Genomic DNA, 20,203 nt, shown 5'->3' on the forward strand with positions numbered 1-20,203 from the left:
GGAGTCCCTTCCCATCTAGATGGCACAAACAAAGCTAGAAAGATGGACAAAGAAGGCACTCCACGGCATTCACTACAATGACCTCCATCAAGACCACATATATAAAATTGCTTCCAATGCATGGCTCGGCTCACGAGTGGGACGCTCTTCCCCAAGACTGAAGAATTCATTATTGCCATCCAAGACTGGGTAATCAACACCAGAAACTATAGCAAATACATTGCCAAGGAGCCTGGAGTATCAGATGACAGCCGGCCTCAGAAATGATCCAACACATCACCACGGGATGCAAGGTGATCACCCAGCCGGAGTACACTCATAGACATGACCAGGTAGCCAGGTTAATACATCAGAAGCTAGCAAGAAAATGGCAGTTGATCAAAGAAAGTTTACTGTATTACAAATACAAACCCCAGATAGTATTAGAGACCCCAACCCGCAAGCTGTACTGATACAGCGCCATAATAACTAAGAAAACAATCCCGCACAACAAACTGTACATAACCCTTGTTGACAAGAAGGAAAAGACTACCTATCTGATTGACATAGCAGTGCCCAACACTGGCCAGAAAACGCATGAGAAAAAAAAATCTGGAAGTACACGAACCCAAGACAGGAGATCAAGAAGATGTGGCATATGCAACAAATAACAACCATCCCGATCATTGTGTTAACCATCAGTATGGTGCCAAAGACCCTACATAACAGCCTAGCAACAATAGGTCTCCCAGAGAACACCTACAAGGAACTCCAGAAAATTGCAATCCTGAACACCTATATTATAGTCAGAGAGTATCAGAGAGTAGTCAGTCATTGCTACCACGTACAACCACCCTGTGTACGTGGTAGCAATACCCATCACGGGTGGATACCCCCCCCCCAGTTAGGAAGAAATTCATAAAATAAAGGTTTCAACTTTGTGAAAATATCACTCAATATAAGAACCACCTCACTGGCTGCATTTTCTCGTGTTCTTTCCAGGCATTGCATGCACTTTGATAAATAGCAGGAGGCTGATGTTTATACCAGTGTTTAGTGTCAGAAATGGTTCCACAGGTGGTATGCCTTCAGTCTACCAAACAATAAAAAATCTGATGCTCCATGTCATGCTATAGGGTGGGTTAAGTTATGTTCTACCCTACCTGGGTGATCTTTGACAATGTCAAAGGAAGTGGTTTTTTTTTTTTTTGGCTGATGCTGCATAAGCTTGCTTTCTTGCATAAAATGCCTCTACTAATGCTAATGCTAATGTCATCTGTGCTGTTTGCAGCTCTGTGTTGTCCTGATGAAACTTGATGTCCTGCCGATTCAGTTCAGGTCTTTTAGTTTTCAGAGCCCAATTAAGCTTTTTTTCCTGGGACAAGAAGTATCTTTCTTTGTTAATGGTTGTTCCACTTTCCAAGACATAAATAAAAATGGTGCCAATTTTATTCAAGAAGAGGTGGTCATTAGTTTTGTTGATGATTTTTAAAGTTTTGGCTTTTTGTTTACAGTGATGTCAGGTGTGCCAATTTCATGGATTGTCATTTGGTTTGTGGGTCATAATGGAAGAGTCATGTTTCATCACATGTGATGATCCCTTTAAAGCACTCAGAACTGTCAGCAAAAAAAACCTCCCAAGAAGATCTTCACAGATCTCTTTCCTTGCGGCCTTCATCTCTCATGTAAGCAGCTTAGACACCCACTAAGAACAGATTTTTATGTACCCCTGTCTGTTGATGATGGTAAAAATACTTCCCTTTGACAGTTTTGCAGTGCCTGTGACTTGTCTGGTGTTTATGTACCTGTCATTTTGAATGAGCTGGTCAGTGAGTTCTTTGTTTTCACTGTTTGTGACAGATGTTGGTCTTCCGACTCATGGTTTGTCCTGGATGTCGAAATCACCTTCCCAAAACCATTGAAGCTTCCTTTGAACATTACTCTGGCAGTCTGTGAGGACCAGGAAACTGGTCCTCATAGACTGCCAGGATTTTTCGATGGATAGATGTAGCCCACTGATCATCCGATTCGAACAGGAACTCCATCGCACATTATTGCCAGAAACGACTGTCATCACTTTGTCCATCTCCAGATTGAAAACGCCAGAAAAATTATATTAGATGTGTTAATTGGTAGTACAACAAGTGTACATTATAAATCCCCCCTTCCTTATGTTACATGCATGTGAGTAATTGTGCATTACTCTTGTATTCAGGGTATGTTCCTACAAAATGGAGATATGCAAATGCATTTTTTTATCATGAAGGGGGGATTGGAAGGGCACAGTTAGTAATTACAAACCTGTAAGTTTAATTTCTATGCCAGGGAAAAATAATGGAGTCAATAGTTCAGTGGTGCAAGATTATCTTAGTGAGAATGCAGCTATGTGGCAGGCATAGCATGGATTTGTTATAGCATATCTTGTCCAATTAGTCTTTTTAACTACTATGAGGTAGTCACGAAGCAACTAGATGAAAATATAATTTTGAAATCATATACTTAGATTTCACTAAAGTTTTTGATATTATTACATGAATGACTGTTGTATACAAATTGAAGTAGTGTGGCATTGAAGGCAAGTTACTGCTATAACTGAAGTGATGGTTGGCTGTGTATTAATGGCAACTGCTCTTTGTGAACTAATATGAATGGGGTTCCACAGGGCCTTTAATATCTCTGTTTGCTTATGATACAAAGGTGGACATGGTGATTGATGAAAGTATTCACAATATACTATTCCAACAAGACTTGGAAGATTAGAAAGATGCTGAAAATTGGCAGTTGAAATTTAACATTGAAAAATACAAGATTACCTGATTTGCGGTAACATTAATACCAGAATAAAATTTGGGCAGTATTCAAGAAAACTCCATGGTCCAACATGAAGTTTTCTTAACAATGCAGACAGGTTTTGCTAGGACTGTTCATCTATTAATGATATCCAGGAATTTTTCCAGTATAAACAGAATGTAGTTTTGGAGCCTCATTCTAAGAAGGATGTAGATCTTTTTGAAATAATGTGGAGAAGAGCAATGATTTGTCAGTGGTACAAAAAAAAAAAAAACAACAACCTGGGCTTCTGAAATTGCTCATTTAGGGAACTAGGCACTTGCAAGGAGGCCTGATTAAAGTGTTTAAGATTTTAAATGGATTGAGTAAACTAAATACTGACTTCTTCCTTTTTCTCAGAAAAACAACAAGCACAAGGGACCATAAATTTAAATTGGAAAAGGATGGCTGGAGGATAGATGTTCAAAAATGTGTTTTCAGCTAGAGAGTAACTGATTGTTCGAACCAATTTCCTTCTGGTGTTGTGAAAGTGACCAATTTGGATAAATTTAAAGGATTAAACAAATTATTAGAGGAAATGGACAAATGTGGGTAAGTTTTTTGGCTGATGCTTTATAAACTTGCTTCCTTACATAATTTTTCAATACTAATGCTATATGAATATTATTAGTCATAAATAAAAAGTATACATTTTCTAATAAATTCAGATTTAGTTTTTCATGGCTATTTATCAGAAGCATGATGTGCATGTGTGACCTCACACCCTGTATACGGAATATTTTTGTTGCATGAAATGCATTCATAAACAGTAGAATACAAAATTCTATCATAAAAATCAATTATCAGTAAAATTCTGGAATTCACAAATCATCTTTTGGCTCTAAGTGACCTCATTTTGGTATTTGAAGGTTACTGTGATTTGCTTGTATAGTATAACACCTGTGGTATTGCATCACATCCTCTTTGTTTACTTGAGCATATTTTCCCCATGTAGTTATGGCAGTCTCAAAATCTCTACTTTGTAGTTGGGGGTCAAGAATGTTATTGTTGTTTTTTAACTACTAGAATGTTATTGAAATCAAGAATGTTATTGTTGCTTTTTTCACTTATCATAGAATGGAAAGGAAGGCACAGTAATGCCTTCCTTTCCATTCTATGATAAGTGAAATTTGTGGATGGTAAAATAGGTAATATTTGTGGATGGTAGTTTTTTATAACTTATTGAAATTTATTATCCAGACAGGTTTTAGCTATTGTAGTTGCCACTGAAAATGAGCATAGAGCTTACTTAGGAAAATTAGATCGATTTCATACATAAAGATAACTCTGGCTGTTATCTTTAAAATTGTCTAATTTATGTTTCATAAACATAAAACCTATTATTTGGTATAGTTGTTGAACAATACATTGTGGGAAAGATCAACTGGCTATTTTGTAACATGATGTGATTGTTGTCATCCATAAAATTTACCCTTCAGAAAACGTGTGATGTGCAATTCAAAAAATACAAATATGGATATTACATCAATTATACCTTTTTGGTATGGAACATGAACTTGATATAGAACATGGGTTTTCAAACTGGGTTCTTTGGAACCACAGGGTTCTGTCAGAACTTCAAGGGGTAGAATTTTTTTCAGCCTGGACTGTACTTGTTAACAGGAGAGATTGCTTCTACAGGGATGGGATACACTTAATAGAAAGGGTGCAAGAATATTTGCTGATGCTATCGAGGCAGTGTTAGGTGGGTCGGAAAACTGCTAGTTTGGGGGGATACAAAGACTAATAGTTTAACAGTAACCGCAGGCAGAGGTGAAGGTGATTCTTGCACAACTTCTATTAGAATAAGAAGCGACCTGGAGCGAGGGGTGTTGGGGGTTTCAGGGACGGATGGCAGTCATCATGGAATAGTTGGGTATATGGGATGTGTTAGGGTAACAAGGAATAGGCATAGGAGCATGTATGCTTGCATGTATACCAATGCTAGAAGTATAGTAAATAAATTTGATGAATTTGAAGTGTTGGTCAAGACATCAAAGGCGGATATTGTTGGGATAGCAGAGACGTGGTGTCACAAAGATATAAGGAATGCAGAACTGGAATTTGGGGAGTACAATGTGTACAGAAAGGATAGACAGGACAGAAAGGGAGGGGGTGTTATGCTGTTAATTAAGAAAAACATAAAATCAAAGGAAGTGCACCCAGTTAATATAGATGAACAGTGCTCTGTTGAGTCAGTTTGGTGTGAGATAAGCACTGCGAAAGGAAAAATAAGAGTAGGAGTGTGTTATAGGCCTAATGACTTGAATGAGTACAATGAACAATTGTACAGAGAAATAGAGTGGGCCAGTAAATCTGAATGTCTTATAATGGGGGATTTTAACTTCCCAGATATTGACTGGAACTTGTGGGTTGGTCACTCACACACTACTCAGAGTTTTGTGGATTTATTGGATGATTGTTTTCTGCAGCAGCATGTTCGAGAGGCAACCAGAGAGAGTAATACTCTTGATCTGGTTATCAGCAGTGATCATTTGTGTATTAAGAATTTGCAGATAAAGGAACCACTAGGTGGCAGTGATCACAGTGTGCTGAAGTGGGATTTACTCAAAGAGGTAACTACCGTCAGGGGTAAAGGAAAGGGTTTTTGCTTCCGTAAAGGGGAGTACAGTGGTCTCAGACAGTTTTTAAGTTCTGTACAGTGGGATCAACTGACGATGTTACAAACAGTAAATTCTAAGTGGGAAGCATTCAAAGAATTAATCGTGGAAGCTACTAGACTTTATATACCGATTAAGAAATATCGTTCAAGGTTTAGGCCTAAATGGTTATCAAATGAACTAATGAGACTCGTGACAGAGAAGAAAAATGCATGGGATGCATATAAATTATCAGGTGATGCAGAAGCCTGTGGCAGATATAAGTTAGTCTGTAATCAGGTCACAAAGGAGGTTCGGCAGGCGAAGGCGGATTACGAGAAATCTTGAAGGGGTTAAAATGAATATGATTGGTCCACTTGACATCGATGGTTCGACTGTTGATGATCCTGCTCAGATAGCAAACAAACTGAATGAGTATTTTGCATCTACATTCACACGTGAGGAATTATTACAATTTGAAAATGGAAGAAGGTTATCAAATTGTAGCAGTGTGCTTAATGATTTTGTAATAACTGAGAGCAAAGTGGAGGAGAAATTGTTGAAGTTAAACACAAGAAAGGCACCTGGGGTGGATGGGATCTATCCAGTTATTTTAAAGGAGGCAGCAAAGCAACTAAGCGAACCCTTAGCCATAATTATGAGAGCATCCTTGGACTCAGGGGAGGTTCCCACGGACTGGAGATGTGCAAATGTGTCCCCAATTCACAAAGGTGGATCGAAGGGTGACACGAGTAATTACAGACCACTTAGTTTAACTTCTGTTCCGGGTAAAATAATGGAGTCGCTGGTTAAAGATGCATTGCAGGATCATCTAGACAAGACTGCAGCAATAATTCAAACACAGCATGGGTTTGTTAAGGGAAAGTCTTGTCTGACAAATTTGATTGGTTATTATGATGTGGTCACAAAGGAACTGGATGCAAAAAATAATTTTGATATCATATACTTGGATTTCAGGAAAGCTTTTGACACTGTTGCGCATGAAAGACTACTGTACAAATTGGAGCAGAATGGTATTAAGGGTAAGTTGCTACAATGGATAAAAGGATGGTTAAGTGGGAGAAGACAGAGGGTGGTAATCAATGGGTGCTGCTCTTCGTGGACTAATGTTATTAGTGGAGTCCCACAGGGTTTGGTGTTGGGTCCACTGTTGTTTTGTGTATTTATCAATGATATTGATGAAGGTATATCAGGCTTAATGTCGAAGTTTGCAGATGACACAAAGGTTGGCAGGGTTGTTAATGACAGTAATGGCAGTGTGCTACTGCAACAGGATCTAGATAATTTGGGCAGATGGGCTAAGAAGTGGCAACTGAAGTTCAACCTTGACAAATGCAAAGTACTGCATATGGGTAAAAGTAACCCCAGAGAAACGTACCAACTGTGTGGTACTACACTTAAGGTGGTAGAAAATGAAAAAGACCTGGGAGTAATTGTGCAGTCAGATATGAAGTTTTCTGAGCAGTGCAGACAGGCTGCTAGGGCGGGTCATGGGGTTTTGTCAATGATATATAGGAATTTTGCTAGCAGGGAAAAAGAGGTGATTGTCCCTCTGTATAAGGCAATGGTCAGGCCACGCCTTGAGTACTGCGTACAGGTCTGGAGGCCTCATTTTAGGAAGGATGTAGATTTGCTTGAGCGTGTACAGAGAAGAGCAACACGATTGGTGAGGGGAATGAAGGGATTCTCTTACCAAGATAGGCTTAAGTTCTGCAAATTGCAGTGGCTGGAGACTAGGCACCTGCGCGGTGATCTGATTGAGGTCTATAAGGCCTTGAATGGGTTGAGCACACTGAATTCTGATGGGATCCTTCCACTTGTTCAGATTACCAACCTACGGGGACATAAGTTCAAATTAAGAAAGGACAGATGTAGAATAGATGTGCGGAAATTTGCCTTTAGCCAGCGGGTGGTTAATTGCTGGAACAAACTTCCATCTGTCGTTGTGGAAGTTGATAGGTTAAATAAATTTAAGGAGGAACTGGACAGGCATTTGGAGGGAATGGTGTGATTTTTTTTTTTTTTTTTTTTTTGGCTGATGCTGCATAAGCTCCTACACTTACTTTCTTGCATCATGTGCCACTACTACTACTACTACTAACTTGTTGGAGTTCATGAGAATTTTAGAGTTTATTTTATGATCTTTGTTATGTTTATTTTTTGTTTTTTTAATGTGAGAGTGTAGAAAGAATGTAAGAGAAAAATTGCAGTGATTTTGCTGTACATTAACAATATTTTAATATGAATTAAGAAATAACCACGATACAGAGCTGTCAATAGAGCATTGGTTTTTTTAAAGGGTATTCCATGGAACTGTGGCGATTTTTACAATGTGGCCCATAGTTTCGGAAAATGTCCTGTTAATTTATTATCATTAATTTTTTTTATTTAATTTGTATGCATATTCTGTTTTTAACTTGTTTTGAATAATAACTGTTTTTGAAAACATTAGGGTCCTATGAAAGATTTAGATTTTAAGGATATCATGATCAGAAAAAGATTGGAAATACCTTGCTCTAGAGAGTAGTTGGTTTACACTAGGAAAACTATTTGCCACTTAAATTCCACTCAATATATAGTCGATTCTTTGGCCAGTCTGAGAAATTACTAGTTAGATGAAGAGAAAAAGCATCTGTAACCTTAGTGTGGGGTAGGGGAATTTTCTACATTATATTTATTAGTTTAGATTGCAAGTGAAGATATTTTAATCTGAATATTATATTTTGTTTATAGGGTCTATATGCCATGTCAATGAACTGTATGGAAGCAGCAGAAGCACAATTTGGTGCAGTTGTTAGAGTAAGTTTTTGGTGCTGTTATATAAATAATTTGGTTTAAATTTTTATTATTCTTTATACCTTAACATTAAATTCAGCATAATTGAAAGTTTTTCTAATAAACAATCTTCTATAATTTCAGTATCATTAATTTCATATTGCTCAGCTTCACTCACATAGTTTCTCTTTATTGTTTCTCCTTTTTTCTTTATGGGAAACAATTTTCCCATAGAGAAAAAAAGCAGCTAAATAGGCAAATTTTAAATTAGAAATTATAAAATCTAAACTGTAATATTTAGTCCAATTTTAACATAAAATTCAAATTTCAGTTAAAATATGACAAAAATGGTTGTCATCTAAACTGAAAAATATTCCTTTTAATTTCTTTTAATTGAAACACCCTGTATATGCATTTGTTGTTAATATATAACAGAGGTATGATACTCAATACATTCTACGTTGATATCAATATTTATAGAAAAATAAGAGCAATTTACCTCAATATGATATTAGAACACTTCCATATGATACTCTCCAGAAATTAAAATGAATAAAAGATTAATGCAAAATGATTACAGTAAAAATCAATTGAAAACAATTCCACCTAGCTGGAATTGTTTTTCAATCGATTTTTACTCCTTTGAAACATTGGGCTTGTTTACTTTGCTTATTACCAAAAGCTTCAGTTTTCATTACCAGCCATATTTGCACAAACCAAGACTGTAATTCTCTCCTTACTATTTTTACCACATAAACATTTATCACCTTTAAAAGTCAGTGTCTTGTTCAAGAAATGTTTAAAAAATAGATCTGTTTCATCAACATTCGTGAAATGGGTCCATAATTTTTTTCAAAGCTGTTTTTTTTTTTTCTTTTGGGAAAAACTTTTTTCCCACTGGAAAAAACTCGATTACAACTCCACTTTCACCAGAAATAACGAGTAAGCCATGGCACTTTTTAAATTTGTCCCTATAACATTCCAACCCTTTGGAGTTGGAATGTTATATGGCCCAGAAAGGATGTGCACTCCATAGCCTTTTCTTTATATTAATGGCCCTGGTATTGGCATGTTTTGATCTCGAATCAACTTCACCCACTTAAAAATGGCTTTGTCTACATTGAAACATTGTTGGCAGGGATACCAAATTTTAAAGTTTTTTTTTTTTTTTTTTTTTTTTAAATACCACTTTTTTTACTTCCACTTTTTCCACAACACTCAAGGATTTCCTCTTAGACATTGTAAGGTTACTTCACAGCAGCTAAAACAAAACTGATTTAGGGACCCCTTGTATCTACCATGTAAACAGAGACAGGTGAAATTTAGTGACCATTGTGGATGACTCATTTCTGCAAAACAACAGGTGAATTTCCAGGATAAAGGAAATTCATTCTCTCCTAATTCTCTGATAGGGTGCTAACAGTAGAAAACAGGTTGACCAGAACCAATGTCTGTGTCGGAGATATGCCTTAATCTTTGCCAATGGCTGTGGACACAGGTAGTAGTTTACCAGTGTGACTTCTTGGTACAATAGAGGCGATTGTATAGGTTTTATGGGCACCACTAAATTGTGGAATGTTTTAGTTCTTAATTTCTGCTCTTAAGAATTAATCCCTTTAGTTCTTAAAAGGCCGACCGGGCTAGCTGGGTGGGTAAAGTGCCTGCCTGGCAACCCAAAGGTCGCGGGTTCGATTCCCACCTCGGGCTTGGATCAAAGTACTGCAAAAACCTTGGGAGGTGCACTATGGCCACAAAAGCCGATGCGCCAACAACTACCAAAAAAAAAAAAAAAAAAAAAAAGTTCTTAAAAGCTAAAGGGATTAATTCTTAATCATTTTAGCTCTTAATTCACGCTTTCTACAGCATCAGCTCTATTGCCTAAAGGCCAGAAGTGCGAACGATGCATACCCAGGTCTCTCAAAATCATTTCGTTATGTGAAAATTGTCTTCATTGTACGGAAACTATTTTCAATATAATGACTAGGGGAAAATAAAAAAAAAATTGCTACATGGGAGTTCGTTAAAGAGAGGTCCGACTTTCAAATCTCTTTTTTTTTTTTTTTTTCTCTCTCTCTCTCTCTCTCTCAGACTACATTTTATGTGTTATGGTTTCTAAACACTATTATCCATGCTTAGATGAAACTGGTTACATCTATATTTTTATGATTTGTGGCAGTATTCAACTGCTAGGCAATGGCTTTTGTTGGTTTGCATGCTAAATGTATTCACTCCAAATTTTATGCACATTTTGTGAACATAAGGTGTCCGCAAACCTCTTTTACAAAACTAAAATGTTGGGTGAATAGGTAATGAATAAATACATGGGACAAACTTGAAACTACTTCTAAGTGATAGTGGATATCTTCAAGCTTCAGCATCATTGTAAAACTATAATCATGGTAGAATTTACCAACAAAGTTCCATCCTTTTCATTTTGTTGTTGATCAACAGCTTCTGTGTGGCCTGTAACTTGCATGATTCATTCTCACATGGTGATATAATACATTACATACTGTTGACCTTGATATGTTAAACTCAAAACCGGCATGGATTTTCCCAGGCTTTACATAAAATTTCCACGAACCACTGACTTTTGTTTGGCTTCTATCTTGGCTGGGATGATTGTACAAACAGGCATCCTTTATGAAGTTTGTGCCCTTGCAGAACTGTAGGTCTATAACTGGTGGATTCTTTTTAAACTGTGTTCGAAATTCGAATAATAGAGCAAGCTTATCTGCGAAAAGATCTAAACCTCCCAAGGACTTCCTAATTCATTTCACAAATATACGTGGTCTCAATTCTAATCTCAACGATGTCCATTTCCACTTGCAGTCTTCCAAACCCCATGTACTTTTTCTGACTGAATCTCAGTTATCAGTTGATTCAACTACTGCTCATCTCAGATGTCCAAATTATTTGCTGTATGATTCCTTTCGCCTCAAAGGTGGTACTTGTGCATATGTCCGTTTTGATATTCCCTGTCAGAGACTTGGCAATTTGGAATCTCCTCTCTTTGATCTTCTCTGGCTTAAAATCTCTCTACCTCATTGTGTAAAATTCATCTGTTGCCTCTACCGTTCTCCCAACTCCACTAATCACTTGGAGCTCTTTGAATTCCTCTCCTTGCAACTTGACTTTCTCCAGTCCAACTTTCCTAACAGTGAGGTAATTTTCCTTGGTGATTTTAACGTTCACAACTCCAGCTGGCTTCCGTTTTCTAGTCACACCGACCCAGCAGGTCGAGATGCTGAGGCGTTTGCAATTACTAATGACCTAGCACAGATTGTTCATTTACCTACAAGAATACCGGACAATCCTAATCATACAGCCAATACGCTTGATCTTTTTCTCACAAACAACCCTTCTAAGTACAAGGTTGAAGTGAGAGGTCCTTCAGGCACTTCAGATCACAACTTGGTGATTGTCTCTGCTCCAATGGAACCTTTATCTCATGACTATTCCCAACCTCGTATTGTTTGGCATTACAAGAATGCAAAATGGGATGACCTGCGAGACTTCTTTTCTTCTTTTCCTTGGTCTGATTACTGTTTCAAAACTTCTGATGTCAGCGTTTGCTCAGATCGTGTCAGTGAAATTATTCTTGCAGGAATGGAATCCTTTATCCCACACTCCACTTTAAAATCTCGTCCTTTATCTAAACCTTGGTTTTCCAATAAATGTGCTAAGGCTGTCCAAGAGAAGAATGTTGCATATCGTAATTAGCTTGTTTCTAATTCTTCAGTTTCATTTTCTGCGTACACCAAAGCTCGCAACAATTGTAAAGCAGTTATTAATCAGTCCAAACTAGAGTTTGAACAGGCTAAGAGTAGAAAACTTGCTTCTTGCCCTAATGGTAGCCGAGCATTCTGGTCTCTTGCCAAAGCTATTGGCCGCAACTTTTGCCCATCTCTGCTCCCACCTCTGTCCAAACCAGATGGTTCTGTTGTCACTTCAGCCAAGGATAAAGCTGACCTGCTAGCATCCCATTTTCCTTCCAGCTCATGTATTAATGATCTTGGTAAAACACCTCCCACCATTCCTAACACGCTCCATTCAATGCCTCCTGTGGTCTTTTCGTCAAAAGGATATCAGAAGGATTTTGATGAATCTTGATGCTAAGAAAGCTCCAGGTCCTGATGGTATTTCTCCACTTGTTCTCAAAACCTGTGCTCCTGAACTTACTCCTATTCTTTGCCGCCTTTTTTCACTTTCTTATTCCAAAGGTGTTTTTCCTTCTGCTTGGAAATTTGCTCATATCCAGCCAGTTCCTAAAAAGGATGACAAATCCCTCCCATCCAATTATCGTCCCATTGCAATTACTTCTACTCTTTCTAAAGTAATGGAGAAATCAATTAACCGCCAACTCTTAAACTACCTAGAAACCTTCCGTCTGATCAACGATCGCCAGTATGGATTCCGTCAGTGTCGATCCACTGGTGATATTCTCGCTTATGTTACCCATTTATGGACTAATTCAATGGAAAGGTTCGGTGAAACACAAGTAGTTGCTCTTGACATCTCAAAGGCTTTTGATCGTGTTTGGCATAAAGGTCTTCTAAACAAGCTTCCATCTTATGGTTTGCCAAATGTTTTTAGTAATTGGTTTTCCAGTTTTCTCTGTGATCGCTCACTGAGGGCGATGGTAGATGGCTCTCTGTCTTCTAACTTCTCCACTAATGCCGGTGTCCCCCACTCTTTTCCTCTTGTATATCAATGACCTTTTTCCATTGACTGGAAATCCTATCCATAGTTTTGCCGATGATAGCACATTGCATTCAACTTTCCATTTTGAGAAACCTTGTCCAGCTCAATCAGCTTCAAGTTCTCGAAAATCTGCTGCCAATTCCTTAAATGCCAATCTTCAGGTAATTCTCCAGTGGGGCAAAGACAACTTAGTTGATTTCAACCCTTCTAAAACTCAATCTTGTCTTATATCTCGCAAAAAGGATTCTTCTGCTCCTATGCTTATCTTTAGTGACACTCCGATTTCTAGGCAAAATGATATATCTCTTTTGGGGATTACCCTGACTTCTAATCTCTCTTGGCACAAGCACATTACAAATTTTGCTTCCTCTGCACATCTAAAAAACTTGGTTTTCTCTTTCGCTCTCGGCGTTACTTTTCTCCCAAACAGCTGCTCACTCTGTATAAATCGCAAATCTGCCCTGCCATGGAATATTGTTCCCACATCTGGGGTGGTGCCCCCAAAACCTCTCTCAGGCTTCTTGATTCCATTCAGAAGAGGGCAGTTAGGTTAATTAATGATTCATCTCTAACAGAGTCTCTCCACTCACTTTCTCATAGACGCACTGTTTCTGCTGCATGCCTCTTCTACAGATACTTCCTTGGGCACTGTTCTTCTCAATTGGCTTCTATAATTCCCACTCTCTCTTTCAAAACAGTCCGAACACGTGCCGCCACCAGCCAACATCCATTTACTGTCCAACTTCAAACCCACAGAACCAACTTTTCATCTTCCTCATTTATTCATTCAACTGCCGTTTTCTGGAACAACCTTCCTTCATACGTATTTCCTGAAAATTACAATCTACAGAAGTTCAAGTCCAATATCAACAAATATCTTCTTTCGTCTTCTCAACCTCCAACCCAAGCACGGTACTAAGTACTATAGGTTATAATACCTCTCGTGTTTGGGGTTCTCATAAAAAAAAAAAAAAAAATTGACACAACAGTGGTAGCAGATTGCAGTTTGTTGAACCGAAGTATGCACTGTGTCTTCTCCAGGTTGATAAATTCTGTCATGATTACAGTTTTACGATTATGTTGCCAGCTGCTGCAGCCTGTTACAATTTTCCGGTTAATGAATAAAAACCTGAAGATAGTCTCTATCACCTGGAAGGGTTCAGGTTTGTATCATGTATCCTATTCACACAATAAAGTTTTATTTTTGTAAAGATTTGTGGCTGTGTTCTAAGTTTTCAAAAATGGGATTTTGTCAGTCTTAAAAAGAGTCACAGCACTTATTTACTCTTTTGAGTATGCACCTGTTAATGTTTTAATTTGTCTCAAATTGTTGTCATAAATCTTTTGAAGTTAGGACTATTAACTTATAGTTATTAAATGCTTTTTTGTAAAATGCTATTATATATTTAGAGGAGGAAGAGTAGAGGGGAACCTACCTACTTTTGTATTACTTTTTCAGAGTACTGCTACCATTGAACTGAGGATTTTAGCTAGTTTGAATTTGGCTATTGTATACTTAAGAAGTAAAAGAGATCAGGAATTAGCTGATCTTCTGAACAGGCTAAATCCAGAAACTCTACCACTGGTGTAAGTTTTTTTTTTTATGGCATTTATTACTTTATATATATTTGTGTGCTCCTTATGTGTGTTTATAGTGCAGCTGAAAAGTAATGAGACAAAAAAAAAAAAAGGAAATGTTCAGAAAAAGAAGTTTTTATAAACATAAAATCAGTATTCAAAATAGTCATATAGTCCACCATGAGCCTCTGTACACTTGCTACACCTCTCCTTTAATCATTCAGTTATCTCTTTGAGATAGTCATGTTTGTATGTATGTATGTATGCATGAACTGACCAAACTAATATTTGGAAAATATTGAAGTTTACCAGCTGTTGAATGGTTCTCCTTTGGAGTACAGGTGACCCCCGCTTAACGCTGATCATTCGTTCCGGAAAAACAGAGCGCTAAGTGAATCCGCGCTAAGCGAGCGCCGCATTCCCATAAGGTAACATATGTATTTATGAGCTGCGGTCAGTGCCATAGGATATTTCCTAATGAATAATAAACAGTAATGAAAAGATACACAAATGTCGGTCAAAATATTTAATATTCAAATATTTGCACATATAAAATATTCTGCATTGCATACGTATAATTATGTGGTAACTACTTGCGTATCAAAAGTAAATTTAAAATTCCAATTAAAATAATGAATTTAATTTAATTGATGAATTTAATCATGAAAAATGTGTGGATTTTCAGTTGAACTTTGGTCCTCTTCCAAATAAACTAAAAGGGGTATTAATTTTAAATCCCCCGCAGCGTTACAACCAACAATAAAGTCAACCGATCCTTCACCGCTTTGAAACCTGGCATGTTTTTTTCTTCTTTCAATATGAAACTTCTTTTAAGCATTCGTTTCCACAAAAGTCCTGCTTCAGCTATGTTAAAAACTTGTTGAGAAGTATAACACATAATACCCCTCTTCAATAATTTTAACAAAAGTTCTTTTTTGAAAGTTTCGGCTCCTTGATCTGCACTTGCGGCTTCTCCCTGGATTTTAAATCTATTCAACAAACCCTTACCAGTTTTAAATGGTTCCACATTTTTTTTTTTTTTTTAGGCGAGTTTTCTTCAGATCATCATATTGGCTAATCTCTTTCTCTCTCTCTCTCTCTCTCTCTTTTTTTAATATTTAACTTAACTGAATTCTGCATTGGAATATTATCTTCAATAAAATTAAAGTCTTTCCATTTCAATCCTAATAGCCGGCCTAGTCCTAGTTGCTTGCAGTGGAACAGCTATCTTTCCCGCTGCAAAAATTAATTCTTTATTTTTTTATAATTGTTCTTACAGTTAAAGTTGCAAGTCCTAAATTATGGCACACATCCGTTTGTCGTTGACCGGAATCGATTCGCTTCAAAACGTCTAATTTACTTTTCAAATTCAGTATTTTTCTTACATTTATAGTCTTTGTACTGCGCCCAGACGTTGTTGCTTTTTCATTCCTATCAGTCATTATTAGCTCTTATGTAACTGCGTTGGTTGAATTAATTACGATACAATGTTCAAGTAAACTTTCCGTTACGCACGATGTCTAATACTCTACTGAGTGATGACTAGACTTCGGATAAATGCATATAACGCAAATATTACAAGCAATATACATGATCATTTTTTAAAATGTTGATCGCGGAACTACGTAACAAGTCACTGTACTGAAACTAAATTAGCATGCGAGAAAATTTTACTAAGCGTGGGAAAATTTCTCAAGTCGGCGTGGGAAACGTTTTAATGCTGTTTTGGTATTCATTTTCAAGCTATCGACTCCATCAAATGAAACGATTTCGTTAATATGTCAAAAATGTAATCTGTAAAAGAGCGTTATAGTGATCTGTGACAGCGTTATAGTCAGATACGGGTTATAATATAAGAACAGCGTTATAGCGAATCAGCGTAAAGCGAACCGCGTTATAACGGGGGCCTGCTGTAGTCTTCTTGACACTGTATGCACTAATTCCGATACTTCTGCAATTTCTGAAAGCATTCCTGATAGGTTTCTTTTGGAATTGCTAATAGTTCCTGTGTCATATCCTGAATAATTTTTCCCAGTCATTGTCACAATGCAAGCACACATTCCAAAACCCACTGCTCCAGCTGTTTTCTTCAAATAGCATTGTGCAGTCATTGTAGAATTGTTTTATTGTATTCCTGGTTTACTGATTGACCATGTGGGACAAATTGAAAATGAACAATTTAATCAAGATTATCTTGCCTTCTTTTTGCCTTAGAGACAAGACTGGGCCTTTATTTCCAGGTTACAGCCCCACGATTTGTCACCAGTAATGATGAAACAAACAAGGTGTGGGTCAGCACTTGAAAATCCTGACATGCAAGAATGGGCCAAGTTTGTGCCTCACCAATGTGTGGTGAGGCACAAACTTGGCCGAAATATATCACATTCCAATTCTTCTGTTAAAATTTGATTGAATTGACCCATAAGAAATACCATTTTCACCATCAACTTCACAGTTCGTTAAACCTCAATCACTTTTGATTTGGTCATGAACAAGAAGAGCGATTGAATCATTGGTTGTTGATATTGAAGGGTGGCAATTAGCAAGAATCATCTTCGATTAACAAGCAGCCCTCTCTAAACTTCGCAAACCATTGAAAAGTTCTCAAACAACACATAGCATCTTCTCCAAAAACTGATTTTAATATTTCATGAGTTTCTATTTCACTTTACCTTAATTTGAAACAAAATTTGGTGCAAATTTGATGCTCAGTAAAATCACTCATTTTAAAACGTAACAAAGCACATAAAAACACCTTTTATTCAATGCACTATAATTCAGACTGATTGCAGATAAATGGACAATTCCTGCATCATGCTGCTTAGATGAGTTTGCTGAATATGTGTTAGATAAGCTGCAAATTGTTACAATGCCACAATTTCAAAATACAATGATCCTGAAGTTTGATCAGGATCAAACTTTGCTGTGGCCAGATTTAGAATATTGTATTTACACATCTGGACCAAATCTGAAGCAATCTTTACTTATATAAACTCTAAAAGGAATGGGATGAATCTGATTGGTCCACTTGATATCGATGGTTCCACTGTTGATGATCCTGCTCAGATAACAAACAAACTGAATGAGTATTTTGCATCTGCATTCACACATGAGGAGTTATTAAGGTTTGAAAATGGCAGAAGGTTATCAAATTGTAGCAGGGTGCTTAATGATTTTGTAATAACTGAGAGCAAAGTGGAGAAGAAATTGTTGAAGTTAAACATAAGAAAGGCACCTGGGGTGGATGGGATCTATCCAGTTATATTAAAGTAGGCGGCAAAGCAACTAAGCAAACCCTTAGCCATAATTATGAGAGCATGCTTGGACTCAGGGGAGGTCCCCACGGACTGGAGATGTGCAAATGTATCCCTAATTCACAAAGGGGGATCGAAGGGTGACACGAGTTAGTTAGTTAGTTATTTGGTTTTTAGGAGCATTAGCAACTAAGGCCATATTGCTCCGGGATATGCGGTGGTCATTTCCTGACCTTTCCGCATCCTCCGTATTTGGTGGTGATGGGCTCGAACCCCGGTCTAATCAAGAAGCGTGTGCTACGCACTGCTGCTCCATCCCACCTGGCTACGGAGGCGCAACACGAGTAATTGCAGACCAGTTAGTTTAACTTCTGTTCTGGGTAAAATAATGGAGTCACTGGTTAAAGATGCATTGCAGGATCATCTAGACAAGACTGCAGCAATAATTCAGACACAGCATAGATTTGTTAAGGGAAAGTCTTGTCTGACAAATTTGATAGGATATTATGATGTGGTTACAAAGGAACTGGATGCAAAAAATAATTTTGATATCATATATTTGGATTTCAGGAAAGCTTTTGACACTGTTGCACATGGAAGACTATTGTACAAATTGGAGCAGAATGGTATTAAGGGTAAGTTGCTACAATGGATAAAAGGATGGTTGAGTGTGAGAAGACAGACAGTGGTAATCAAAGGGTGCTGCTCTTTGTGGACTAATGTTATTAGATGGAGTCCCACAGGGTTCGGTGTTGAGTCCTCTGTTGTTTTGTATATTTATCAATGATATTGATGAAGGTATATCAGGCTTAGTGTCGAAGTTTGCAGATGATACAAAGGTTGGCAGGGTTGTTAATGACAGTAATGGCAGTGTGCTACTGCAACAGGATCTAAATAATTTGGGCAGATGGGCTAAGAAGTGGCAACTGAAGTTTAACCTTGACGAATGCAGGCAAAGTACTGAATATGGGTAGAAGTAACCCCAGAGAAACGTACCAACCATGTGGTACTATACTTAAGGTGGTAGAAAATGAAAAAGACCTGGGAGTAATTGTGCAGTCAGATATGAAGTTTTCTGAGCAATGCAGACAGGCTGCCAGGGCAGGTCATGGGGTTTTGTCAATGATATATAGGAATTTTACTAGCAGGGAAAAGGAGGTGATTGTCCCTCTGTATAAGGCAATGGTCAGGCCACGCCTTGAGTACTGTGTACAGGTCCAGAGGCCTCATTTTAGGAAGGATGTCGATTTGCTTGAGTGTGTACAGAGAAGGGCAACAAGATTGGCAAGGGGAATGAAGGGATCCTCTTACCAAGAGAGTCTCCAGCCACTGCAAATTGCAGTGGCTGGAGACTAGTCACCTGCACGGTGACTAGGCTGGAGACTAGTCACCTGCACGGTGATCTGATTGAGGTATATAAGGCCTTGAACGGGTTGAGCACGCTGAATTCTGATGGGATCCTTCCACTTGTTCAGATTACGTACCTAAGGGGGCAGAAATTCAAATTAAGAAAAGACAGATGTAGAATAGATGTGCGGAAATTTGCCTTTAGCCAGCGGGTGGTTAATTGCTGGAACAAACTTCCATCTGTTGTTGTGGAAATTGATAGGTTAAATAAATTTAAGGAGGAACTGGACAGGCATTTGGAGGGAATGGTGTGATTTTTTTTTTTTTGGCTGATGATGCATAAGCTCATACACTTGCTTTCTTGCATCACATGCCACTACTACTACCACTACTACCCCAATTCAAGATCAGACATAAAGACCTTTGTTGTGAGAAGTGCCCCATGCTGAACCCTCCCCTTTCGTCTAAAGGTGAAATAGGCCTCTTTGGCTATCAGATAAATCATTTTTAAATATTTTCTATGGAAAGTGGTGTAGGATGGTATATCTGTGTTTCTTTGTAAAGATATTTGTCAAAGCTAGTTTTGGTGTTTACGAGGACAATATTAGTGAACATCTTTGTAATAAAGCCCACTATATGTCCACTTGTAAAGAAATGTGTAGTAACCTTTTGAGACTGTTTTTATCTTCCCACTTCCAACTTGCTTAATTCAGAAACCTGCATTGCAGGCCTGTGAGATACCCCCAGAGCAGCTCAAATGGGTCCATATTCCGAACAAATCGTGCTACTCCTCCCAGAAAATACATGAGAACACAAAAGAAATAGAACAAAGGCAGAACAGCAACATCTGACGATGTTATCTTTTAACCACCTACATAAGGAGAACTATCACCAATAAATTCCGATAGCTACAGTGTGTTTCTTACATGTGGACAAAGTTCACTTTTGGGTTTATATATGAAATCAGGGACATCTGAAATGATTAGAATAGCCACTTTATGACCATTACAAACAAAAACATCAAACCTCTCTCTCTCTCTCTCTCTCTCTCTCTCTCTCTCTCTCTCTCTCTCTCTCTCTCTCTCTCTCTCTGCAAAGCAGCAGAAGAGAAACCGC

At 37.8% G+C, this 20,203-nt stretch overlaps 1 protein-coding gene across 1 annotated transcript in view; it reads left to right on the plus strand.

Annotated features, from left to right (window-relative positions):
* Mau2 (Mau2 sister chromatid cohesion factor) overlaps positions 1 to 20,203 on the plus strand; it is a 289,027-nt gene that overhangs the window by 223,120 nt on the left and 45,704 nt on the right. Inside the window, exons 12-13 of the mRNA XM_090380613.1 lie at positions 8,163 to 8,228; positions 14,368 to 14,495. Of these exons, the coding sequence (XP_090236739.1) occupies positions 8,163 to 8,228; positions 14,368 to 14,495 (194 nt within the window). The remainder of the gene's footprint in view (positions 1 to 8,162; positions 8,229 to 14,367; positions 14,496 to 20,203) is intronic.

This window comes from Mastigoproctus giganteus, chromosome 9, assembly GCF_048544385.1.
Source record: "Mastigoproctus giganteus isolate SK-2022 chromosome 9, ASM4854438v1, whole genome shotgun sequence".
NCBI lineage: Eukaryota > Metazoa > Arthropoda > Arachnida > Uropygi > Thelyphonidae > Mastigoproctus > Mastigoproctus giganteus.